The sequence below is a fragment of the Triticum aestivum genome, chromosome 3D (genome assembly GCF_018294505.1).
Source record: "Triticum aestivum cultivar Chinese Spring chromosome 3D, IWGSC CS RefSeq v2.1, whole genome shotgun sequence".
In the NCBI taxonomy this organism is placed as follows: Eukaryota; Viridiplantae; Streptophyta; class Magnoliopsida; order Poales; family Poaceae; genus Triticum; species Triticum aestivum.
In genome coordinates this window covers 613,509-639,766 of record NC_057802.1, presented here as the reverse complement: position 1 = coordinate 639,766, position 26,258 = coordinate 613,509, and the positions used below count along the sequence as shown (strand labels likewise).

Sequence of the window (26,258 nt, the reverse complement as noted above, 5' to 3'; positions counted from 1 at the left end):
AATACCCATGATGCTAATGATATGCAAAGCCACAAGCTTGGGGATGCTATGTTTGATGAAGATGATATGTTTAGTCCCCCAAGTTTTGATGAGCATATTTATTATGATGAAAGCATGCCTCCTATTTATGATGATTATTGTGATGACACGTATGCTATAAAGAATAAAGATAACCTTGAAACTTGTCATCATGATTTTAATTTTCAATTGGATTATGCTTCACATGATAATTATTTTGTTGAGTTTGCTCCCACTACTATTCATGAGAAGAAGTTTGCTTATGTGGAGAGTAGTAAAATTTATATGCTTGTGCATCATGAAAATAATTCTTTATGCGATGGTTATATTTTTGAATTCATTCATGATGCTACTGAAAATTATTATGAGGGAGGAACATATGCTTGTAGGAATTGCAATAATATCAAGTTTCCTCTCTATGTGTTGAAAATCTTGAAGCTATGCTTGTTTTACCTTCCTATGCTAGTTGATTCTTGTTCCCATAAGTTGTTTGCTCACAAAATCCCTATTCATAGGAAGTGGGTTAGGCTTAAATGTGCTAGTCATATACTTCATGATGCTTCCGCTATGTTTTAATTCTTATCTTTTATGTGAGCATCATTGTCATCGTCATGCCTAGCTAAAAAGGCAATAAAGAAAAGCGCTTGTTGGGAGACATCCCAATATTTACCTTTACTGTTTTTGTGTGTTCACATGATTATTCTACTGTAGTAATCATGTTTTATAGCTTTTGTTTCAATAAAGTGCCAAGTAAAACCTTTAGGATAACCTACGGTGATAGTTAATTTGATCTTGCTGAAAAACAGAAACTTTTGCGCGCACGAGATTAGTTTTCATAAATCACAGGAATGTGCTTTTCAGTTGATTCTTTTTGCAGAAGATTAATAACAAATTGCTTAGGACTTCCTAATTTTATACAATTTTTGGAGTTCCAGAAGTATTCGAGAGTTACGATTACTACAGACTGTTCTGTTTTTGACAGATTCTGTTTTCTATGTGTTGTTTGCTTATTTTGATGAATCTATGAGTAGTATCGGAGGGTGTGAACCATAGAGAGGTTAGAATACAATAGATATTACACCAATATGAATTTAGAATGAGTTCACAACAGTACCTAAGTGGTGGTTTTATTTTCTTATACTAACGGAGCTTACGAGTTTTCTGTTGAGTTTTGTGTTGTGAAGTTTTCAAGTTTTGGGTAAAGATTCGATGGACTATGGAATAAGGAGTGGCAAGAGCCTAAGCTTGGGGATGCCCAAGGCACCCCAAGGTAATATTCAAGGACAACCAAGAGCCTAAGCTTGGGGATGCCTCGGATGGCATCCCCTCTTTCGTCTTCGTTCATCGGTAACTTTACTTGGAGCTGTATTTTATTCACCACATGATATGTGTTTTGCTTGGAGCGTCATGTCATTTTATTTTGTTTTGCTTGCTGTTCGAATAAAATACCAAGATCTGAAATTCTTAAATGTTAGAGAGTCTTCACATAGTTGCATAATTATTCGACTACTCATTGATCTTCACTTATATCTTTCGGAGTAGTTTGTCGTTTGCTCTAGTGCTTCACTTATATCCTTTTAGAGCACGGTGGTGGTTTTATTTTATAGAAATTATTGATCTCTCATGCTTCACTTATATTATTTTGAGAGTCTTTTAGAAAAGCATGGTAATTTTCTTAGGTTATGAATTTAGTCCTAATATGATGGGCATCCAAGATGGATATAATAAAAACTTCCATAAAAAGTGCATTGAATACTATGAGAAGTTTGATGCTTGATGATCTTTTTGAGATATGAGGATGGTGATATTAGAGTCATGCTAGTAGAGTAGTTGTGAATTTGAGAAATACTTGTGTTGAGGTTTGCAAGTCCCGTAGCATGCACGTATGGTAACCGTTGTGTGAAAAATTTGAAGCATGAAGTATTTCTTTGATTGTCTTCCTTTGTGTGGAGGCCGGGATCGCGCGATGGTTAACTCCTACCAACCCTTCCCCTAGGGGCATGCGTGTAGTACTTTGTTTTGATGACTTGTAGATTTTTGCAATAAGTATGTGAGTTCATTATGACTAATGTTGAGTCCATGGATTATACGCACTCTCAGCTTTCCATCATTGCTAGCCTCTTCGGTACCGTGCATTGCCCTTTCTCACCTTGAGAGTTGGTGCAAATTTCGCCGGTGCATCCAAACCCCGTGATACGATACGCTCTATCACACATAAACCTCCTTATATCTTCCTCAAAACAGCCACCATACCTACCTATTATGGCATTTCCATAGCCATTCCGAGATATATTGCCATGCAACTTTCCACCGTTTCATTTATTATGACACGCTTCATCATTGTCATATTGCCTTGCATGATCATGTAGTTGACATCGTATTTGTGGCAAAGCCACCATGCATAATTTTTCATACATGTCACTCTTGATTCATTGCTCATCCCGGTACACCGCCGAAGGCATTCATATAGAGTCATATTTTGTTCTAGTATCGAGTTGTAATCATTGAGTTGTAAATAAATAGAAGTGTGATGATCATCATTAATAGAGCATTGTCCCCCCCCCCCAAAGAGAAAGGCCAAAAAAGGGGGGGCCAAATAAAAAAAGAAAAAAAAAGAGAAAAAAGAAGAAAATAAAAGGGACAATGCTACTATCCTTTTTCCACACTTGTGCTTCAAAGTAGCACCATGATCTTCATAATAGAGAGTCTCTTATATTGTCACTTTCATATACTAGTGGGAATTTTTCATTATAGAACTTGGCTTGTATATTCCAACGATGGGCTTCCTCAAATGCCCTAGGTCTTCATGAGCAAGCAAGTTGGATGCACACCCACTTAGTTTCTTTTGTTGAGCTTTTATACATTTATAGCTCTAGTGCATCCGTTGCATGGCAATCCCTACTCCTTGCATTGACATCAATTGATGGGAATCTCCCTAGCCCGTTGATTAGCCGCGTCAATGTGAGACTTTCTCTTTTTTTGTCTTCTCCACACAACCCCCATTATCATATTCTATTACATCTATAGTGCCATGTCCATGGCTCACACTCATGTATTGCGTGAAGGTTGAAAAAGTTTGAAAAGGCTAAAGTATGAAACAATTGCTTGGCTGAAACCGAGGTTGTGCATGATTTGGATATTTTGTGTGACGAAGATTGAAGCATAGCCAAACTATATGATTTTGTAGGGATGAACTTTCTTTGGCCATGTTATTTTGAGAAGACATAATTGCTTTGTTAGTATGCTTGAAGTATTATTATTTTGATGTCAATATTAAACTTTTGTCTTGAATCTTATGGATCTGAATATTCATGCCACAATAAAGGAGATTACATTGATAAATATGTTAGGTAGCATTCCACATCAAAAATTCTGTTTTTATCATTTACCTACTCGAGGACGAGCATTAATTAAGCTTGGGGATGCTTGATATGTCTCCAACGTATCTATAATTTTTTATTGTTCCATGCTATTATATTATCCATCTAGGATGTTTTATGTGCATTTATATGTTGTTTTATATGATTTTTGGGACTAACCTATTAACCCAGAGCCCAGTGTCAGTTTCTGTTTTTTCCTTGTTTTTGAATATCGCAGAAAAGGAAAACCAAACGGAGTCCAATTGACCTGAAATTTGACAAAGATTATTTTTGGACCGGAAGAAGCCCACGGAGCATCGAAGATGGACCAGAAGAGTCCCGGGCTGCCCACGAGGGTAGGGGCGTGCCCACCCCCCTGGGCGCGCCCCCCTGCCTCGTGGACAGCCCGGAGACCCCCCTGACTTGTTCCCGACGCCAATACCTCTCATATATACCCAAACTTCCAGAAAGAAACCTAGATCGGGAGTTCCGCCACCGCAAGCCTATGTAGCCACCAAAAACCAATCGGGACCCTGTTCCGGCACCCTGCCGGAGGGGGGATCCCTCTCCAGTGGTCATCTTCATCATCCCGGCGCTCTCCATGACGAGGAGGGAGTAGTTCACCCTCGGGGCTGAGGGTATGTACCAGTAGCTATGTGTTTGATCTTTCTCTCTCGTGTTCTTGATTTGGCACGATCTTGATGTATCGCGAGCTTTGCTATTATAGTTGGATCTTATGATGTTTCTCCCCCTCTACTCTCTTGTAATGGATTGAGTTTTCCCTTTGAAGTTATCTTATCGGATTGAGTCTTTAAGGATTTGAGAACACTTGATGTATGTCTTGCGTGGGATACCCATGGTGACAATGGGGTATTCTATTGATTCACTTGATGTATGTTTTGGTGATCAACTTGCGGGTTCCGTGACCTTGGGAATCTATGCATAGGTGTTGGCACACGTTTTCGTCTTGACTCTCCGGTAGAAACTTTGGGGCACTCTTTGAAGTTCTTTGTGTTGGTTGAATAGATGAATCTGAGATTGTGTGATGCATATCGTATAATCATACCCACGGATACTTGAGGTGACATTGGAGTATCTAGGTGACATTAGGGTTTTGGTTGATTTGTGTCTTAAGGTGTTATTCTAGTACGAACTCTATGATAGATCGAACGAAAAGAATAGCTTCGTGTTATTTGACTACGGACTCTTGAATAGATCAATCAGAAAGAATAACTTTGAGGTGGTTTCGTACCCTACAATAATCTCTTTGTTTGTTCTCCGCTATTAGTGACTTGGAGTGACTCTTTGTTGCATGTTGAGGGATAGTTATATGATCCAGTTATGTTATTATTGTTGAGAGAACTTGCACTAGTGAAAGTATGAACCCTAGGCCTTGTTTCCAAGCATTGCAATACCATTTTCGTTCAGTTTTATCATTAGTTACCTTGCTGTTTTTATATTTTCGGATTAAAAAACCTATATCTACCATCCATATTGCACTTGTATCACCATCTCTTCGCCGAACTAGTGCACCTATACAATTTACCATTGTATTGGGTGTGTTGGGGACACAAGAGACTCTTTGTTATTTGGTTGCAGGGTTGCTTGAGAGAGACCATCTTCATCCTACGCCTCCCACGGATTGATAAACCTTAGGTCATCCACTTGAGGGAAATTTGCTACTGTCCTACAAACCTCTGCACTTGGAGGCCCAACAACGTCTACAAGGAGAAGGTTGCGTAGTAGACATCACGGGCCATGTCACAGGTTAATTGATCCATCCCTAACCCCTCTGGTTCAACCGCCGTCGATCTCTTCGACGGCCCTGCCGCTGATCTCCTCCGCCAAGCGGTCAAGGATTTGCGAGCTTTATACGCCATCGAGCCCATTTTGTCATTTATGAAGGACACATTCTACGGCGGCGGCTTGGGATCCTCAATTGCCAAGTCAGGTCTCATCGACCACGACCACGACCACGAGGAGGGCACCCACGAAGGTTCTTCCAAGGTAAAAAAGCCCATCTGTGACATCAGAGAGCGCACCATGGGTCTGTGCTCTTCCAACTGGAAGGATCCCGTCCATGAAATGTGAGGCAACATTCTATTAGCAAATCTTACCTTTTCTAGCTTGCCAAACCGTACCCTTTGTTGTAGTAGCATTTGCCTTGCGGTGCTTTAACTGTGTCGTGTTTAATTATTTCAGTTATGCAAAAATGTATTTTTCAATAGGTCTTTTATATGTTCAAGTATGAATTGTCCACTTCAGTTTCACGAATGGCTATATTTGTTGTTTATAATGAGTAGATGCCTTGTTTATCTGTATTTGGTTGTTAGGTTGGTTGGAGTGAGCATTTTTTCAGTTATCGAGCAGATGCCTTGTTTATCTGTATTTGGTGAATAGTTTGGTTGAAGTGAGCATTTGTCCAGTTATCAAGCAGATGCCTTGTTTATCTGTATTTAGTTGTTAGGTTGCTTTTTTTTAGCATTTGTCCAGTTATCAAGCAGATGCCTTGTTTATCTGTATTTGGTTGTTAGGTTGATTTTTTTTAGCATTTGTCCAGTTATCAAGCAGATGCCTTGTTTATCTTTATCTGCTTGTTAGGTTGGTTGCGGTGAGCATTTTTCCAGTTTTCAAGCATATGCCCTATTTATTTGTATTTGCTTGTTAGGTTGGTTGCAGTGAGACTCTGTCCAGTTTTCAATGGCTATATTTGGTTGTTATACTGGTCATTTATGCCTTGTTTATTTCAGTCATTCACAATGTGTTGTTCATTCTGTGCAAGTCGGAACTGTGCCGCTCGACTACATCAATACCAGTTTGAACGGCTATATTTGGTTCCAGTTATTCCTGGTGTAGTTAGCACATGTCCTTTATTTCAGTTTTACACATTTATCCAGTGTGATGTTTAAGCATTACCTACGTTCTATTCATTTTCAACAATACCAGTTTGAATTGCAATATTTGACGGCTGTTAAGCCTGCTGTCGGTAACATTGCCTTCCATTTTATATCTGCTTTAACATCATGCTGAAATCAACACATTCAAGCTATCATTTGGAGATGATGTTGTTTACCTTTGCTATATTTGTTTGATGTTAAGGTTGCTGTACTTATCATGCCTTTCCACTACTTATGCAGGACAACAACTGGAGTGGCCACCATTTTCCGCCGAGGTTAGCTCCATCCCTCGGGTTGTACTCCCCCCGTCGTTCCATAATATAGTGCATATAGATCCAGGCCTGGACACTAGTTAGCTTCTAATATTGACTTGTTGCTTGTAGGTTCATATGCCCTTGGCAAGGATCCACGCATCGACCCTTTTTGCGTATGGGGCAATGAGATATTGATGAACAGGCATCAAGTGAGGAAACTGATAAGGATTATTAGCAAAAAGATACGAATGGTGGCAAGCAAATTGTTTGTTTATGCTCTATCCAACACAACAGTGAGCTGTAGGATGGTAACTACAAACTCTGCAGCCTTCTCTTTTCACTGCCCATAATGAGTTGTTAGACAACAATGTCTGAATCTTTTTCGTTCCCAGTGGTTCCCGAAGCAATTCACTCAAGATTACCTCGCAAAGTACATGATTGGTGGACACGCAATGAAGGTTAAAGTATTTCATCCAGACTACAATGAGCATCGAGAAGTCCTAATGAAGACAGTGAAGGATGGACGGGCAGCCATCACAAGGGGTTAGCCTAGAGTCGTGCGCGCATTACGCATGGAGGAGGGCACAATATGGGCATTCCGCTTCACCTTCTTCAGCAACCAGAATGTCTTTCGCCTCTCTCTTTACAGTCTTTAGTACAACTGTGGTTCATCATTCTTTACTTGGTGCTTCTGTAGTTCTTCAGTATATGTACCTGTGCATCGAATTATGGATTCGTGGTTGAACCTATATTTGTAATAAACATGGTTGGATATGAAATAAGTGATTGCCTACTTTCAAATTCAAAACATGTGATTTTGAAATTAGGGATTAATTAGGGATTACACTGCACATGATTTGCGAAAGCGAAACGTCTGCGATATAAGTGGAGATCAGAAACGTTTCTAGGATCCACTACGTGTGCGATCAATCTCCACTGCACACACGACTTTCTCTTGAAAACTGTTTGCGTTAGGCCACCTTGCGCAAACGTTTACCACATAAAAAGTGTGTGTGATGGACAGCCTTTGCCACACCGTTTCTTCTATGCACCGTGTGTGATGCATTCAATAACGCAAACGATAAAATTATTAATATCGTGTGCAATGCCAACGCTATCACAAACGATTTAACGGGAAAAATTGTGTGTGATGTACCTGTGAACGGAAACGTTTTCCTTGGAGCGACTGTGTGGGATGTACATACGAACGGAAACGTTTAGCGGGGACTGACTGTGTGGGATGTACTTGCGACAGAAAACAATTTTACCGTATAATTGTATTTTTTAGCTCTACTGTACGTATTTCCGTATTTGAGCGCTCGCCGGTCGCACACGACCTCATTTTGCCGAGCGTGTGTGCCAGGAGGGCATGTCCCCGACGGTTTCTGGGTCGTGTGGGAAGGACCCCCCTATCGCCCATACTCACTAGGAGACGGTTCCAAATGCCATCGCGGAAAGGGGTTAAAACCCGTTTGTTTAGGACCGACGCGTACCAGTGGTAGCATGCATGCCTTGGTGAATTAACCACTAGCGTTTGAAATGGCGGACATAGGTCACATGGGAGTCAGTTCGTTGTTGAATCCTTCGAATCTATTCAAGTTGTCATTGGTCAGAACGGTGCCATGCAGCGGCGCGGGTGCCAGTTTGCTTATGTTCCCTCAATTGCCATGTTCAATGCAGTTTGACGGTTCAGACAGCAGATTTCATAAGCTCGAGCTTAGGTATGCTATGTATCTTGTCTGATGGCTGCTTGGTTTTTCATCAAGATAAAAACCATATGTGCTGATGTTTGCAGGGAAGCAATAGTTGTGTGTGCTTTACAATAGATTAGACATGCATGTGAGAGCACCTTTGCATTTTGGCTTATTAGGTGAGATAGCAACTTGGGGTAAGCACCAAAGGAATCATCAGAGATTGGTGAGATGATCTTGTTAACCGTAGACAGACAAGATAGTTTTGCTACAGGTCCTGGCAGGTTAGGCTTAATGGAAGAATTTGTACCACCACGTAGCTAGAAAGTTAATCTTCCAAAATCATCAATTTATTTTGGCTCTAGAGTGCCGGAAAAGGCAAAGGTGCTCTCAAGAATTCTTGTGGCATTGAGAACGAAGTCGTCAATGGGAAATATCTTGGTTTGCCAACCATGGTTGGAAGATCCAAGAATGGGGCTTTCAAGCATATAGTGAAAATAGCATGCGTAAGGTGCATGGATGGAAGGGACAAGGATTTGACGAAGGTTGGAAAATAAGTACTTGCAAAATCAGTTCTGCAAGCAACATGAGTTGCTTTTCTTTTACTAATTTTTTATGGAAATAGTTCACCCCTATTATGGCAAAAATTTGGTGGGGATCCTGCAATGAACTGAGGAAGGTGCATTGGATAAGCTGAGAGAGGTTGTATTTTGCCAAGAAATGGGGCGGAGTGGGTTTTCAGGACTTTTAGCACGTCAAAAAGTTGGAGGTTGCTACCCTGTCCAGATTCATTATGTGCTCGGGTCCTGAGGCTCCAAAAGCTCCAAGGAATGGTTCGCTAACATGGCGTGGCATTCTAGAGGGCAATAGTATTCTTATGAAGGGGGGCCTGGACTGGAGGATAGTTAGCTGTGATAAGGTGGATATTTGGAAGTGGCTGCAGGCATCCTTTGGAGATTAAAAAAGGGATATTATTTCTATAAACAAAGTGTCGGAGCTATTGCTTTCTGAGGTGGATGCCGAAGATATTCTAAATATCAAGATAGGCAATTGGGAGGGTGGGGACTTCTTGGCTCAGAATTGGACTGCTAACGGTATTTTCACTGTCAGATCAGCATGCCATGTAAAATAGCTACATAATTTGATGGTAAACGCCAACAATAATTGTGGCTCGTCCTCTGCTGTTGTTATACATAGTTGGCGACTCAAATTATGGCAAGCCAATGTGCGCGCAGTTGTCCTGTAGTAAAGTTAAGCTTAATGTAAAATGTCTTGACTGCTGCAAGTATGGATCCTCAGTCATTGTTTTTGGAAAGAGGTGTGCCTAAACCTGGGTACATGTACACCCCTTGTCTCAGCCATTACACCACTCCAAGATGCGTATGAAAGCCAGGATATGCCTATGTTATGGAAACGTGGAAGGAATTTAAGGATATCTGCAGATTGTCTTGCTGTGGGAGCAAAGTGCATCCCCAACCCGCTCCACTGCAGCCTCCTCCCGTCGACCGCTGCGGGTTCTATTCCAGCCCCATTGCTACCTCTTCCCCCATAGTCGGTCGTGAACAGGTCTCCTACTGCCACATTGCTACTTCATTCTCCTCATCGCCCACCACCTGACCCAACTCCTCCGCCGGGCCTCCTTCTATGCATGGCTAGCCCGCATCCCTACAGCACAAGCTACACCACTTATCCCCTCCTCCGTGAGATTGATGTCTCTCTTTTCTACCTTCTCCCCTCCCCCCCTCAAGCTATGGCCACTGCATAAGGTAGAGGTGCAGCCCCCTACCCAACAACATGTGGGGGCTTATGAGCTTGCACAGTGTAGGGTGTTGATGTTGGTGACCTATCTTCCTCAGTCTAGTATGCAGGTACACGAACTCCTTCACAAATCAACTGATTATCTAATGGTAATTTATCTATTTATACTTACAGATAGTGCAAGGCTGAATGAAAAACTGGGATAACTAAGCCTATAGCACATACCTGGCTTACTCAGCCGATGGGATGAAGTGGCGAAATGACAAAAACCGACGTACATTAGCTGGTGCTGCAGCAAGCAGAGATTCAATCCTGGTCATGCGATCCACAACCTCCTTGATCTCCCGAGCAGAATGTCGAGCCCTATCCAAACTTTGATGCATGATGGAGGACCTTGGGGTTGGTGGGGAGGTCCCGCCAGACGATGTGCATATCCCCAGCTGCTCCCATGGAGTGGAACAACACAGTGTCGAGTTGAACTGATGGTAGCTTGATTAGCGCCTCCAGCTCCTCCCTTGGACTAGCAAAAAGTGACCCCATCAGGACAACATTCAGACGTGCAACAACCAGACTCTAGATAGCAGCTACTGCCTTCTTGAGAGGCCTGTTACTTGAAGACGGACCGCGTCGTCGCCCGGCCCCGCGCCACCCGTCGGGCATCGCCCGCCCCCCCGGCACCCGCCGCGCCATCCCCCGGCCCTCCACCACGTGCCGTGCCATCGCCCGATCCCCCGCCGCCGGCTGCGCCATCTCCAGAGCCGGTCCAAAGCATTTTTGGTCCTAGGGCGATGTAAGATAATTGTTTTTCATACTAAACTTTTATACTTATTTTAAAGTAAGTGTAACATGTTACAGTTGTAATTAATACATTTTTTCTATTTCTTAACCACATAAAATGTTTTCAAATAATAGTTATATTATTCATTGGTATGCAGTTGTAATGTATATGATTGAAAATTTTAATTCTACAAAATGAAAATTTTATGATGTACCATTTATTTATTGTTAAAACAATCTTTTATATTTTTTTAATATGGCATAAACGATGAAGTGTATACACATTTGTATATCTATGAGTGTGTTCATATATCTTTTAATGTTATTGAATATTATGGTAGAGATTTCTAAATTATATACACACTAACAAATATTTTAATAGTGGTTTCTAGTGTATATTAGGCAGTCATATTCATGGAAACTTCTAGGGCACAGAAAATATGGCTTGCAAGTTGGGTTCGGTAATAGAATCGTCGAAGAACCAAAAATGTAGTTGATTGTAATTTTACGTATGATTCCATTACCTAACATGCTCGTCCAGATTCACTTGGTTTGGTTTGGTACAAATGAGATGCCTACATGTTTATCAAATAAAAAATTGTGCATTGGTTTAAACATAGAAACCTACTTATTATATTTTTGATTATGATACTAAGGCATGCATTGTAAAGAGAGACTAATGTATTTGAACTCAACTTTGTCAGTCGGATTCGTTTGCCTATGTGTGGTATAACTTATTAGTATATGGTTTGAACTTATGCTTCTGCAAATTGAGACTCTATTTTATCCATTTAATAATCTTACAGATGTAATGTATATTTCTATAGTTCTTACTAATATAAGTTTTAGTTGGGGTCCTCCCCTCTTGGGGCCTGGGGCGGCCGCCCCTTTTGCCCGGCCTATGGGCCGGCCCTGGCCATCTCCGGATGTCGCGCGCCGCGCCATCACGCCTGTGCCCCCGCCACCCGCCTGTCGGTGTCAAAACTGACAGATCTCGGGTACAGGGTCCCGAGTTGTAGATCTTGGATCAATGGGGAACAAGGAACACAGATACAATATTTACCCAGGTTCGGACCCTCTCGAGGAGGTAAAATCCTACGTCCTGCTCGATTATATTGATATGTGTATGATGGTTACAGAGTTGATCTACCACGAGATTGGATGAACTAAACCCTAGATGAGTAGGATGATGATTCTTCTGCCCTCTACGGACTAAACCCTCCGGTTTATATAAACACCAGGGGTACCTTGTGTTACATTTGATCAAGTGCCGTCAAGGGATAAACTTGCCATCTTCATTATCTTGACTTGGAGTATACACCAAGGCTTCCAGGGTTTCCTTCCGTAGTACGGCGTTATCTGTAGTTCGACCTTCCTTGACAGAATCTGAAGTGGCCCACCAGGGTGGCCCATGAGAGACAGTCCGATAGCCCGAGGACCCCCTGATCCAGGACACCCTCAGTAGCCCCCGAACTAGCCTCCAATGCCGAGAACCATGATCCTTAGTAGCCTCACGCACCTAAAGTCTCCGGCTTGCGAGGCGAGTTCTTTTCCCCTTTGTGTCCGGCTTTACAACAGTTCGGCTGCTGACGTTCTCGGCAAAGTACGGCCGGGCCCACAACATCAATTTTCTTGCTTAGCTAGGGTTAACGACACCCCTCGATTTCTGCGTGCCAGAAGGAGGCAGACGGTCCAGCAATCTATTACAGAAACGCCCCTCACGGGCCAGGGAAAAAGCGCCTATTAAACGGGCCGAGAATGCAATGTGTAATGCATCCCATCCCCAAATCATTGAGAGGCCAAACACCAAAGAACTCTGCGACAATGGCGAGCGCCCCAAGATCCTCCTCACGCCCTCATGGCTCCCTCCAGGGCGACTGGGCAAGCTGTTCGGTCTCCCATCTCCAGCTAAGCAACCTCGAGACGCAAGGGTACCTTCCTGCTTCAGATCTTGCATCCACCCACCCCGGATTGATTTCCGCGAACGGTGAAGTTTTCGCGGAGAACTTCCCTGCTCCATGCAAGGAAGAGAGGGTATGTTTCGTGCCCTTCCTTTTACGACGCTTGGGCTTTCCCATTCACCCCTTCCTGAGGGGTTTACTAGAGTTTTACGGGATCCAGCTCCATCCCCTCACCCCAAGATCTATTCTGCACATCTCGGGCTACGTCGCTCTTTGCGAGATGTTTATCTAGAAAAGGCAATTCTTTTGATGCCTTTTTTGGGCTTCTAGAATAAGCTGCCATCTACCCAGCTTATTCTGGAAGCCCAACCTTTTTTTAGAAGCCTACTAGTCAAATATTAATTAGTAGGCCTCTAAAAGATAAATTTGATTGGCCTTCCAGAATAAGTTGGGTATGAGGCAGCTTATTCCAGCTTATTCTAAAAGCCAACAAAAGAACCGACCCTTTAGAAATCGAATTAGTTTTACACCTGAGCAAATAAACATAAAATCACAACACAAATGTAAAATGAAAACAAGAAAGGGGCTAGATAACTTTATTGTCCACTAAAAATTTGCAAAATCCATTGCTTTCTACCAATGAAATGTAAAACGGCATATATCTCTCTCCATGGAAAATTTCCACGCCACAAGGCTGCTCCACCACGTCTTCTAGTTCTCTGGCACGGTTTCGTTCTGGACGGTGAAGCCCTGCTGGATTGGCGCTGTCATACGCGTGGATACCGACAAAGAGATCATAGATTTGATCTTCTGTTCAAGGAAAAAAATTGTGGTTAGGTGGCTGTAAGTTCCTAGCTGCGGCAATCTACATCAACGATCTACACCAACTCTACTTTTTTTGCATTCTAGTTGGTAACGATCTGATCCAATCTCATATGCATCTTCATAGTGATCCTGGGAACTTGATTCGTAGTGCATTTTTTTTGTTTTCTAGTACTACATCTCCCAACAACATCTTCTACACCCCACTAGCTAGATCTTTCTACCAGGACAACATCTAGGCGATGCCATCCAAACTCTAGAGAAGTAGCAACTAGGTCAGAGTGTTGTAAATCAAAAGGAACTAATAGTAGCTAGGGCACGCAATTCACGGCCAGGAGGCATTTGGTTGCAGTCGCCACCACTGCGTAGGCTTGTGTTCCAAATCCGCATTGCCAACGGGTTCCTCTTCGCGTCCGCCACGGACGACACCAACTCTTTCCTTGAAGAGGTCTACAAGAGCTGGAGACTGCGCTATCGGTGTGCATCATGAAGTTGAAGAACCAAGGATGAGCCTGCCAAGAGGGATCGTTGTTGATGTGAGGCCGTCGATCATGGGGAAGAGCATCCATGGCGGCAACAAAGGGACAACATGTTGATGTTTATCTATAACATTTATAAAACGGAATTAGTTTTACACCCGAGCAAATAAACATAAAACCGCAACACAAATATAAAATCAAGAAAAAAAAGGAGCAAGATAACTTTATTGTTCGCCGAAATTTGCCAACTTTATTGCCTTTTACCACTGTAAATGTAAAAAATTATATATGTCTTCAGGTGAATTATACGCATGCAGCGAAAGACGGCAAAGCGAAAATCAGGATGACTACTTTTATCATGATACGGATGCCATGCTAGTCATACAGAGGTCACATGCCTGCCGTGGGCGACGGGGTCATGAGGAAGTGGCTGCATGCCAAAAATTGGGAGGCAGCAATCGGAATGGTGTGATTGTGTCACAACAGAAAGATCATTGCTTGCTTGGTTGGTTGTGTGTGTGTGTCCCCTAGCTGGCCAGGCTGCATACAACCCATGCCTCACAAACCACCCACCACCCAACCTCCCTCTTTGGCACCATGTCACGCCTAGTTCATGTCTCATCTTGATTTGCTCCATCACATCATTTGCGTCGTCTCAAGAAGCACTGATTAACATCTAAAAAAACACTGGATAATATTACCAGACCTAACCTATATATACTTTACGGTCAAAATCAAATTCCGCTTAGTTGAATCCTTGTCGTCAAATTTGATCATTGTTTCAGTTATGAAACAACAAATAGAAGATACAATCTTGCTGTTTCCGGGACATCTGATAAGAACTGGAACGATACAGAGAAGATATAACTTCAACCACAACTCTTACGGTACAAAGAGAAATGTAGTTTTCGAGTCTCGAGCACGCATATATAATAATTTCTTAAATAACTTGATACATACATGCATGTCGACAGAAACAAATTGATATTACACCACTTGATGAATAAGAATACAAACATCTATTATACATCCCAAATTTACGGCCGAAATCAAACTTCAGTTAGTTGAATCCTTGTCATTAACTTCGATCATTGTTTCAGTTATGAAACAACAAATATAAGATATAATCTCGCCATTTCCGAGACATCTAATAAAAACTGGAACGATGCAAAGAGGATATAACTTCAACCATAACTCTTACGGTACAAAGAGAAATGTAGCTCAAATCTATAATTTCTTGAATAAGTCAATACATACATGCATGTTGTTGGAAACAAATTAATGTTACACCACATGATGAAAAAGAATACAAACATCTAGTATACATCCGAACAAACCAGGATGTATGTATCATGTGACACCGTGTCACGTCATCGACATCATACTCGATGATGATCTCCTGGTAATAAAATTCACCAGTGATTCAGAAATAATCAATCCTAGGTTGCTATCTACACAACAACAACTTACACACCATAATTAATTAATCCTAAATGCATCTGTATGCATCTTGGGTGGAGAGGCCTGGGATAAAAGAGCTTCCATTTTCTAAAGAAATGTAAAAAATGCACGCTACTCCATCCATTCTCCTTTGGTTAACTTGCGAAAAAAACGAAGCCAACCAAATGAAGGGGATGGGATGAAATGAATATCTATATACAGTAGTTAATCGATGCGGTGATGAGCCAATGATGATCAACTCAAATTATGGGTGTATATTTTGTATGCATGGAGTTATGGCTAGCAAGCTGCGGATTTGGTGGCGAAGAAGCTGCGTTTGGTGGCAGGGCGGTCGGCGGCGTGGGCAGGCGGTGCACCGGTGCAGGAAGGGCAAACGGAGGCCGCCGTGGCGGCGGACGGAATGAAGAAAGCGGCGGCTGGGTGGTGGTGTTGGTGGTGGTGGAGGGCGCGGAGGTGCTGGAGCTCACGGTGGAGGCGGCGGTTCTCCTCCGTTAGCGTCTCGCAGCAGCGCTTGAGCAGCTTGCAGTCCACCTCCGTTTGCTTCAGCTTCGTCCTGCAACCAGTTAATTCACGAATTAACCATCATGCATCCACATTCATGAATACTATTCCCTCCGATTCATATTACTGGTCGCTCAAATAAAAATACCTAGCACTGAAATACGTCTAGTCATATCCGTTTGAGCGACAAGTAATACGGATCAGAAGTAGTACTATTAACTAATGATCCGGTCATTAACCGGATAATTGGTTGATGCAATTACTATATATCTAACCTGGCTCTTCTGTTCTGGAACCAAACCTCAACCTGCCTTGGCCTGAGGTTGAGCTGCCTTGCCAAAGATGCCTTCTGCTTCTGCTCAGATTATATCAATCAAGAAACGCCAAATCAGAAAAGCCAACCGTGAAAACCCAGATTTAAACCCAAACCAATCATGTAAGAAAAAAAGCATGAAAAAGCAAGTATACAGTGATTAATCATCGGCTAGTCATAGGGGGTTCAATTCAAACACTTGCATGGCTGAGGGTGCTCTGCTCCTTGAAGTGATCTTCCAGGAGCGCCGTCTGGTCCTTGGTCAGCCTCAGCTTCTTCCGGCTGCCGCCACCGCTGCTGTTGTACCCCTCGACCAGGTCGTCCGCCGCCGACGACGCTGCCGAGCAGTAGATCAGGGCCCTCTCCTCCTCCTCCCTCTTCACCGCGCCGGCGCCGGCCAGGCTCAGGGACAGGTACGGCTCCAGAGGCACCGCTTCTTTCGGCTGAGGCAGCTGGTGGTGGTGGTGCCCGGCACCGGAGCCGAGGGAGAGGCCCAGGGCTAGGCCGGGCTCTTCCTGCGCCATGAACATGATAAATCTCTTCTTTTGTCCGGCTAGCTAGCTTGAATGGGATATACGCAATCAAGTAATGATGGATGGCCTCTTGCAAACCCTTTTGTTGGTGTCTGTTTGTGTAGACAGATAGAAGAGAAGAAGAATGAGGTGGTGGTTGAGGAGGTGGGAGAGGGAGAAGGGGAGCATGGACGGGCTCTATCGGCCTTATGAGCATTCAGGGCTCCGGTCCATCATGCCCGAAATTGACAGCATCGATCACATGATCAGATATGTCGTCATAGAGTAGAATGCACCGTAAAGGAATGAAACAAGTCTGAACCTTGATGTGTCAGTGAGTGTGAAGTTATCTTCGGCATTGGACGGCCTTTAACATCAACACTGACAACAGGCGATATATATATATATATAGCCATGGTTGTACCAGTAACATCTGCATAGCCATATAAGAACGGACAGTCAGCCAGGCAAATGCAACCACAAAGCTCTCAGCCAGATATATAGAGAGATATTCCAAGGCCTGTCGTAATAAGCTTGGCCCAGGCTGTAAACAACGACATCAAACTAGGATACAACATGTGTCGCAAAGTTCAGTCTATTTACCTGCTAAATTATTCCTCTTCAATCATAGCAGTACAACAAAAAGTAAAAATGAATAAAAAATTGCATCTATATCCGTAGACCACCTAGCGACGACTATAAGCATTGAAGCGAGCCGAAGGTGCGCCGTCATCATCGCCCCTCCCTTGCCGGAGCCGGGCAGACTTTATTATAGTAGACAGTCAGAAAGTCGTCTTGCTAGGGCCTCATAGGACCAAGTCCACCGGAACAGCAACCCCCACCAATGAAGAGTAGTGTAGATCGGAAGGATCCAATCTAAAGACACATGAACGTAGACGCACTAGTAGAAAAAGGGTCTAATGTGAAACTCATTAGTCCCGGTTTGTAATTGAACCGGCACTAATGTGACCATTAGTGCCGGTTCCAACGGCCAGGCGGGCGGCGCTCATTAGTACCGGTTCGTGGCGAACCTTTAGTACCGGTTCGTGCCACGAACCGGTACTAAAGAGGTGGTGGCCTTTAGTACGGGTTGGTAGCTCCAACCGGTACTAAAGGGGGATCTTTAGTACCGGTTGGAGCCACCAACTAGTACGGGTTGATGGCTCCAACCGGTACTAAAGACCCCCCCTTTAGTACCGGTTGGAGCCACCAACCGGTACTAAAGGTGGTGCGCTGCCACCCGCAGTGCTCAATGTTTAGTCCCACCTCGCTAGTTGAGAGGAGCTCACACCGGTTTATAAGCCCCGCCGCGGCTACCGTGTCGAGCTCCTCTCTAAGCAGGCCTTTGTGGGCCTATTGCAAGTCTTCTGCCCTGTGGGGCCTACTGGGCCGTACGGGCCTGCATCCTGGCCCAACTAGAGATTGGGTTTCTAGTCGTATGCAGACCGTGCCGGCCCAGTAGGCTGGCTGTTTTTGCTTTATTTCAAAAATAAAAATAAAAAAAATCCTTACCAACCGGGACTAAAGGTCCCCCAGACCACGGCGCGCCTCGTGCCACGTGGTGGGCCTTTGGTCCTCCCTTGGCTTCTCCGGCCGCCGCGCGCCCACCGCCGCCCTGATGTGACCCCGCCACACAACTTGGCCTCAACCTCGCCGCCACATGCCTCCGCCTCGCACAGCCCATCCCTATCCTCACCCTGCCCCGCACCCCCCATAAAACCAGAGCTCCTATGTGGATCCCGCATGTCATACACATGAGAGGTAAATTTATCATGAATCTGCTAAAACAACTCCCTAATGATCAGAAAAGTGTTACTGAGATAACCCCAATAACACCTATGTGGAACCAAACAAAAAGAATTAGGGATCTACTCGAGATGCTGCAAATGTGTTAATTGAACTGCAGCTCCCTTGATAAAAAGAAGAAGGAAAAAAGCTAACTTTTACCGGCGGCGGCAAGTGGTGGTGGTGACCGGCGATCCTCAGCCGAGCACACGCCTCTCGCCTCGATCCATCGATCGCCGCTTCCCAATCTGAAATCACGCCATCCTTATCCCCTCTCTTCCTCTCTCTCTCTCTCCACCGCGTGGCCCATCCCTCCGTCCGTCCCCATGCCCCCCGCCGCGTGCGCCACGCCGGCGGCCGCGCGCCCGCCGCTCCCCGTCTCGCGCCGCTGCCCGCCGCCGCCCCTCTCCGCCGCGCACGTCCCCGCCCGCCGCTCATCCACGGCATGCCGCTGCGCCACGGCCTCCTCCCCCGCGGCATCGGCGTCGACGTCTTCTCCGTCGGCGTGGGACTGGACCCGCTGGAGCCGGCACTTCGCGGAGGTGGACCAGGCGGAGAGCTACGCCTCCGTGCTGCGCTTCCAGCTGGAGGAGGCCGTGGAGGGCGAGGACTTCGCCGAGGCCGCCGCCCTCAAGCGCGCCCTCCTCGACGCCACCGCCGACGACGCCGTCTCCCGCGTCATGGCCGAGCTCAAGGTTTACTCAATTTGCCCGTCTCGCCCTCGCCGGCTCCGGATTCTCACCATGTTCTGCTACCTAGGGTTCGTCCCCGTCCCCTGTTTTGTTTCCCCCACCTCACCTGTTGTTTTGATCCATCCTCGCAGAGCGCCATCGAGGAGCAGCGCTACCAGGACGCCTCCAGGCTCACCAAGCTCGCCGGAACCAGCCTGGTGAGCCCCCTATCGCCCACTCCCGCTTCTCCGTTGCTGCTTGGCATAATATAAGTAATAACAAAACATGGCTAGTGATAATTCCTCTGTTGTTCGATCCTTATCTTTGTATGCAAAAGAATACATATAAGGCTGTTCAAAGTCAGCCAAAATTGTAAACATTTGGTAATCCATTAAGTGGTCGGGTTTGATTCTAACCAATTTCATTTTCAGGTAGGTTGGTGGGTGGGATATGCCAAAGACACCGATGACTCGATTGGGCGGATTGTGCGGATAACCCCTGGCGTTGGGAGATACGTCGCCAAGAGCTACAGCCCAAGGTCCGCTTCCTCACAACCAAGTAAACCTCTGCATAATTCTAATACGAATAATTACTAACCAAGAGTATTTCATTCTGTTTAGGCAATTGGTCACTGCATCTTCAGGGAGCCCATTATTTGAAATATTCCTCGTCAGGGACGAAGACGAGAAGTACACAATGAAGGTGCACTGATATATCTTTAGGCAGTTTATAAGATAAACCATCTCTGTTATGCCCAGATGTGATATTTGTATTTACAAAAAAATTAGACAGGTAGTACACTTGCGACCGACAAAAGGAGCTTCAACTGCGTCGTCATCCGTGTCATCAACACCTGCAGAAGATCCAGTTAAGGCAGAGATTGAAAGTTCACCGGAGAGCAGTGCTTTATCTGAAGGCATTACAGAGGAAGCAAGCACAGATACTACGTTAAAAGGGAATGATGATGTCGAGGAGAAAGCGCAGGATACTGGAAGAACCAAGGAAAGCGGCGTCGAAGGGCTGAAAAGTGTTCTGAATTTTTTCAAGTCCCGAATTCCCGAGTTCAAAGTTCAAGTCATAAATGTGGAGGTGCCCGAGGAAGCTGAATTAGTTGCGGATTCGTCAGACGAGTTAGTGCAAGATGATGTGAAGAGCACATCAGAGAGTTCATTGGAGGAGCCTAGCACGGAGGAATTCCAGGAGGAAGATGTCTCTGATGGAGATTCAGACTCGAACGACGAAAGTAAGGGGCCGGAAGTAAAGCTTTTCATCAGCGGAGTAGTTCATAATAAAGAGGAGGCTGGAGCAAAATCTTATGTTCGAGTTCCCGCTGAAATAAATAACCTGGAAAGGGACTCCTTTGAACTCTACATCCCTGGAAAAGGTTCTGATCGGGATCTGAGTGAAACAAAGGCCGCGAAACAGAAAGTCGCGGATATGGCTGCTAAATTGGCGTCAGAGCTCATGCCCTCTGATGTCGCAAAGGCGTTATGGGGTACCACCAAGAGTTCCTCCAAGGTAAGAACGGCCTCAGTTTTGCTGTACTATATGTCTGGCTTAGAAAGTGAGCTGAGGTATGCTTTAGCATGTTTAGTTTGTTGCCAGTTTTGTGAAATCTCAAAATCTCTTTTACACAGTAATAAGCATTAAGGCCACTTCCATCATTCTATACTTGTTTGTACTTTGTATTTACTGGATGTGCTCATTTAGCAACTACGAAGTCCTTGATACTGTGTATGCATCCCACTTTTAGTGTAAGAAAATTAGAGTGCATTTTTCCTTCTAGACAAAGTCAGCTGGAAAGCTATGCCAGTATGGTAAAAGCTTGGAAGCCCTAGGGACTGGTTGGACACTGGCTCCACCAACCTGCCGACCTTTGGATTTTGACTCTTTTTCCCGGAATAAAAAAAAATCTTGTTAATTCTAGTTGCACCATTTAGTGCTCAACATTGTTTTTCTTGCCTTCGAAAGTATTTGTGTGCTGTCAGGTCAATATTCACAGAACTGCCCAATCTGATCCATCCTATTTCAGTTTAGACTTATCAGAGATCATTTGCAGTGGTAACAAATCAGTACTTGAAATTGTCCAGTTGGTTCGATACATCTGTTTTGTTTTTTGAGCAGGATACATGTGTGGTACAACTGTCCAATTGTCACCAGTTCTGTAGAGTGTAGACCATATTCCTATTCATGTAATCAAGCTAACTGATAAATGGTGCCCTCACTGCAGATAAATAAAGAAGTCCAGGAGCTTTTAAAGCTTACACTGAGCAAGGCCCGAGTCAAGCTGACTGAGAATACCATCTTCAATCGAATTGTTACAGACTCTAACGGCTCAGATCCATTTAACGGTAAAGTTTGCTCAGTTAAGTTGATGGCTTGCTGCTTTTGTAGTCTGACAGGCGTATTCCTCGCGTACATTTAGGTCTCTATGTAGGAGCATTTAGTCCATATGGCCCCGAAGTTGTACAGCTCCGTCGGAAGTTCGGTCATTGGAATAGTACTGATGATGTGGAGTTTTTCGAGTATGTTGAAGCAGTTAAGTTGACTGGTGATCTAAGTGTCCCTGCTGGACAGGTTTGCAGCTTTTTCATTTGGTTTATGCTTTTATAAATATTTTCTACTATATGCTTCTACAAAAACAAGCTGGCATTGTGTTTTAACTTTTCAAATTTTGTCACAGGTAACGTTCCGTGCTAAGGTTGCGAAGGGCAGTCGTCTTGAGAATCGTGGTGCATACCCGGAAGAGTTTGGTGTGGTAATTCCTGTTTACTGTCCTATATAATTATTAATAATGTGTCTGTTTTGGATGTTTGCCTATATGACATGTGTTCTGTGCTGATTCAGTTTGTATTTCAGACAAACAAAACTCATCTTCTTTATTAGGTTTAAATTTCATATATGGCCAAGCACATTAGCATAGAGTGTTCCTGAGCATATGTGTTGCATGAGTTATATTCTTTTTAATCTAAATCTAGTTCAAAAATTTCAGACTGCCAGTTATAAAGGTCAGGGGAGAATAGCGCAACCTGGATTCAAAAACCCGCGGTGGGTGGATGGTGAGCTGTTGGTGCTTAATGGCAAGGTAAAATAAAATATCCGACACTGTTGCTTTGCATCGAGGGCAGGCCTGGCGCAGTGGTGAAGTCCTCCCCACTTATGCCAAAAGGTCCTGGGTTCGAACCAGCCTCTCTGCATTGCACTTTGCAGGGGAAAGACTAGGTTGCTATAATCCATCCCCAGACCCCACCTTGTGTGGGTGCTTCTATGCACTGGGTCTGTCCTTTACTGTTCTTTACTGTTGCTTTGCATATGCAGCAGCACTACTACTGAAATAAATAATTAAGCATTGCCATGATGTATAGTTTTGTGCATGCCGAAATAGTTGTACTGATTATGGAAACTTGTAGAGTATTGAGTTATATCACTAGCAATCGAGCTCACAGAGTATCTTATTTCCAGCGTAAGATTCATGCTGTGAACCGTATTTTTGTTATTTTGGGCGAATAGTGTAACTCTTTTTTAGAGACGAGTCTATCTATGGATTGCAACATAGTTTGTCTTTCCGATGGAACAAATGAGCACATTTAACCGGAGGCATTCTTGGACGACACTCCTGTGCTGGCTTTGCATGGCTAAAAAGGGTTTAGTGCTCAAAGCACCCCATGGGTGCATCTGGTCTGGTGAACCCCCGATTTTTGTAGGAGGGAAATAGAAGCACAATTTGTCAGTTCATTTTACTTTGCTGACATGTCCACAATGATGATTTTGCTATGGAACACTTTTGCAACGTTGTCCTTGACGCCAGACATCGATTCTTTTTGCAGAGTGCGATCCCACACATCGGTGGCGCAGAGCTCGGTTTCCTGTACAGCGTGCCTGAGCAGAGCTTCCTGGTTCTCTTTGACCGCCTTACACTCCCCGAGTGAATGAGATCTCGCCGAAACGAGCTGATTCTCACATGGGAGGGAATCCCATGGAGAGACAAACTGGCCTGATTTCAGGTGGCCAAAGGTAGGTTCCGCATGGCTTTCTCTGTCATCCTCATCCTCAGAGGGAGCTTCCTGAGACGGCTGGCTCCTCACAGGAAGATCCAGTCGGTTCGGCATTTTGAGGGTACAGAGAAACATGGCATTCTGCTTCCTGGGAACATGGCTGGTATATTGAGCTGTCATGTGATGTGATACAAGAAAACAAAACTTAGGGTGCCAAACAAGCGACGCGGTTATAGATATGTCGGGCGAGACCTTTTTCGTGGGTTTCTTTCATTTGTTCATTTGGATGAAACCAGTTTTGGTATTGCCTTGATGCTACAAAATAAAATAAAGCTGATACCATTGTATCCTAAATTGAGCTGTCATGTGATGTGATCCAATCCGAGGCTTCCAAATCGATGTGTTTGGCGCGGCGGGCTTCTACATTCATTCATTCATTTGAATAACAAACAAATATAAGAGTGAGCATTTAAGTCGCTTTTATATTTCATGAGAGAGAGAGAGAGGGGGTGCATGAATGGAGCGGTCATTATCTTGAGCTCGTGATGCTTATACAACATAAAAACAGAGCCCATTGTATGAAAACATGTGTGTTAGGTGGGGCCCAGTGATCAGAAAGAAAAAAATTAAAAAAATTCCGTCGCCGGGACTTGAACCCGGGTCTCTCGGGTGAGAGCCGAGTATCCTAACCACCTAGACTACGACGGATTTGTGTCTTAAGCGGAATGAGAGTTTACTTAGACGAAAAAGGTGTGACGGCTCATTAGAGCTTTTTTGACCCAGACAGGCCCCTCAAACACCCGTGCTGACCGGCATCCCCCGTATTCAGCTCAAATATGCGATGGATATGGGGTGCTCGGGCACGCCCACCACGCCGGACCCGACATTGGTCCACCCGCCCCACATAAATTCCTTCTTATCAGCTCGTCGAACCAAATCCTAGCCATTTCACTCCCCTCCCCTTCCCTCCCCTCCGCCACCCAAACTTGTCTTTGGCTCCTTCCAGCCGTCTTCGGCATGGCGGGCAGCGGATCTGAGTCCTTCACCTCCACATCCGTCGATCCCGAGCTCATTCCACGCTGTCCCGAGGAGGAGATGGCCGTCCGGTTTGCTTTCCGCCGCGCCCGGGAGGAGGCCCTGTACGGCTGCGCTCAGACTCCATCCGCCGGGAATCCATTGCGTCCGCCCAGATGGCGCATGGATCTGGCGCTAGGCCAGCCGTAGCTGCCTCGCCGGAGGCCGTGCGGTTCATCTGGCGTCCGAACGCGCTGGCGGACGCGCAACCCCTCCGTTGGTGTGCTTATATTCGGGACGCACCATCATCCCACGAGGCCATGCTACGGCGTGCCTGTCGTGCAAGGCACCGGGCGCGAGAGGCGGCGGCGGATGTCGGCGAGGCGGAGTTGCATTCTCCGGTGCCCCATATGGGGCATCGGCCCGGGCGACGCAACCGCATCGTGGTGGACGTCGGCAGCTCGTCCCCAGACGGATTCGTCATCGATCTGACGTCTACCGGCACCCAACGGGTTCCAGGCTTCGACGAGGAAGAGTAGGGCATGGGAGACGGCGGCGCATTGAGTCCCGTGAGCCGGCTCGTGTCCCATGCCCTACTCTACCTTGCTGGCGACTGGACCAACATTCTGAGTAGCGCAGCCGGCCATCGGACATGGCCAGGGCAAAGCCGGGCGAGCGGGGAGCAGCACCGGGCGAGCGGGGAGCGGCACCGGGCGAGCGGGGAGCGGCACCGGGCGAGCTCCGTTTAGATTAGGTTTCACGTTGCATGTAATAATATGGATTTGGGGTTTTTAATTGAGGTATCCGGAATGCATTTTTTGAGGCGTGCCGGGTCACTGTCCGCGGACACGCATGGGCGCGTCCGCGGGCGTTTGAGGGTTGCCAAATCCGGTTTGTAAATGCTCTTAGGCCCAGTCTTGGCAATCTTGGCGCTTCTAGTGGTAAAAATAAATAAAAAATCTACCCACACACCTGAAATAATTACATCCAGCTAACAACTTACTACCTTCGTCCTTGTTTATTGGTCCTCATTGTAATATGTGCCAAACTTTGACCATAAATTTAATTATCAAAATGTTCATGCATGTCATAAAAAATTATATCATTGAAAACTATGTTCAAATACGAATCAAATACTAATCCAGATTTACTAATACTTATGTCATATCTGCTTGCAAAAAACACTAGATGCATTAAAATCCTAAAAGGATACATCTAGAACTCTGATTTTCTTTTCATTTGATCACTACATTTCGTCTTGGAAATCATTCAGACTAAATAAAGACCTTATACTTGACCAAAAGGTGGAAGATGGCTTGGCTACTGCCATACTGCTGCTGCTATACTCACATGCTCACAATACATGATTGGCCCTGCTAACCCAATCTGAGTGCAGAATCAGGTGGAGGATGTCTTGCAGTGATCCTTGTATGTCCTCGTGGATAACCTAGCCATGCCAGCCAACCGAGTGTATTAGTCTATATACCTTTAGAAGAAAATCTAGCTATGCATGCGTGGGTGTCTAGCTGGAGGTGAAGGGTCTGGGCATGCCACGGAGCATAGACCGCCGTATTGGCTCAGCTCCCCAACAAGGGGGCAATAGCCCACATACTAGGTCATGGTGTCATTTATGTGCTTCCATGGGTGCCATACATAGTTGCATTAAGGTTAATGACGAATGACCGTGGAACACGGTAGGGTGTGCGCAGGTCGTTACAATGACAACACCCGCACCAGCAACATGCCTTTCTCCGGCCTCGGTCGGTTGTGTTAGCATGCACTTTGAAATTCTTGATGCCTCCAAAGCTTACATGACCCATCATGACCAATGACATGTGTGTCAACTTTTTTCTATTCGTATGAAAGTGCAACTATATATATATATCTACGCCATGTTTGGCCAGCGCACCATAAGCTAAGGTCTCCACACGTGTATGTTTGTGCTAGCTTCGTAGGGTTCTAATGAGAGAAACAAGAGAAGCAAAGGGGATATATATTGAGTCAGATATGAGTGTGATCTTGCTTGTGAGAAAAAGAAACTTATGAACAA

At 44.9% G+C, this 26,258-nt stretch overlaps 2 protein-coding genes and 1 non-coding gene across 3 annotated transcripts; 1 reads left to right on the top strand and 2 right to left on the bottom strand.

Annotated features, from left to right (window-relative positions):
- Positions 1 to 15,171: 15,171 nt before the first annotated feature.
- LOC123073519 (homeobox-leucine zipper protein HOX15) lies at positions 15,172 to 16,964 on the bottom strand. The gene is made up of 3 exons (XM_044496616.1): positions 16,435 to 16,964; positions 16,194 to 16,273; positions 15,172 to 15,970 (listed from the first exon to the last, which is right to left on the bottom strand). The coding sequence occupies exons 1-3, from the start codon at positions 16,759 to 16,761 to the stop codon at positions 15,697 to 15,699; spliced, it is 681 nt and encodes a 226-aa protein (XP_044352551.1). The 5' UTR covers positions 16,762 to 16,964; the 3' UTR covers positions 15,172 to 15,696.
- A 1,824-nt stretch (positions 16,965 to 18,788) lies between these two features.
- Positions 18,789 to 23,548, top strand: LOC123076715 (protein EXECUTER 2, chloroplastic). The gene is made up of 10 exons (XM_044498827.1): positions 18,789 to 19,223; positions 19,352 to 19,417; positions 19,631 to 19,737; positions 19,820 to 19,901; positions 19,992 to 20,717; positions 21,430 to 21,550; positions 21,625 to 21,776; positions 21,883 to 21,957; positions 22,192 to 22,284; positions 23,027 to 23,548. The coding sequence occupies exons 1-10, from the start codon at positions 18,855 to 18,857 to the stop codon at positions 23,126 to 23,128; spliced, it is 1,893 nt and encodes a 630-aa protein (XP_044354762.1). The 5' UTR covers positions 18,789 to 18,854; the 3' UTR covers positions 23,129 to 23,548.
- Positions 23,549 to 23,829: 281 nt separating this feature from the next.
- Positions 23,830 to 23,902, bottom strand: TRNAE-CUC (transfer RNA glutamic acid (anticodon CUC)). Its single transcript has one exon. It is a non-coding gene; the product is annotated as a tRNA-Glu (tRNA).
- Positions 23,903 to 26,258: the final 2,356 nt, after the last annotated feature.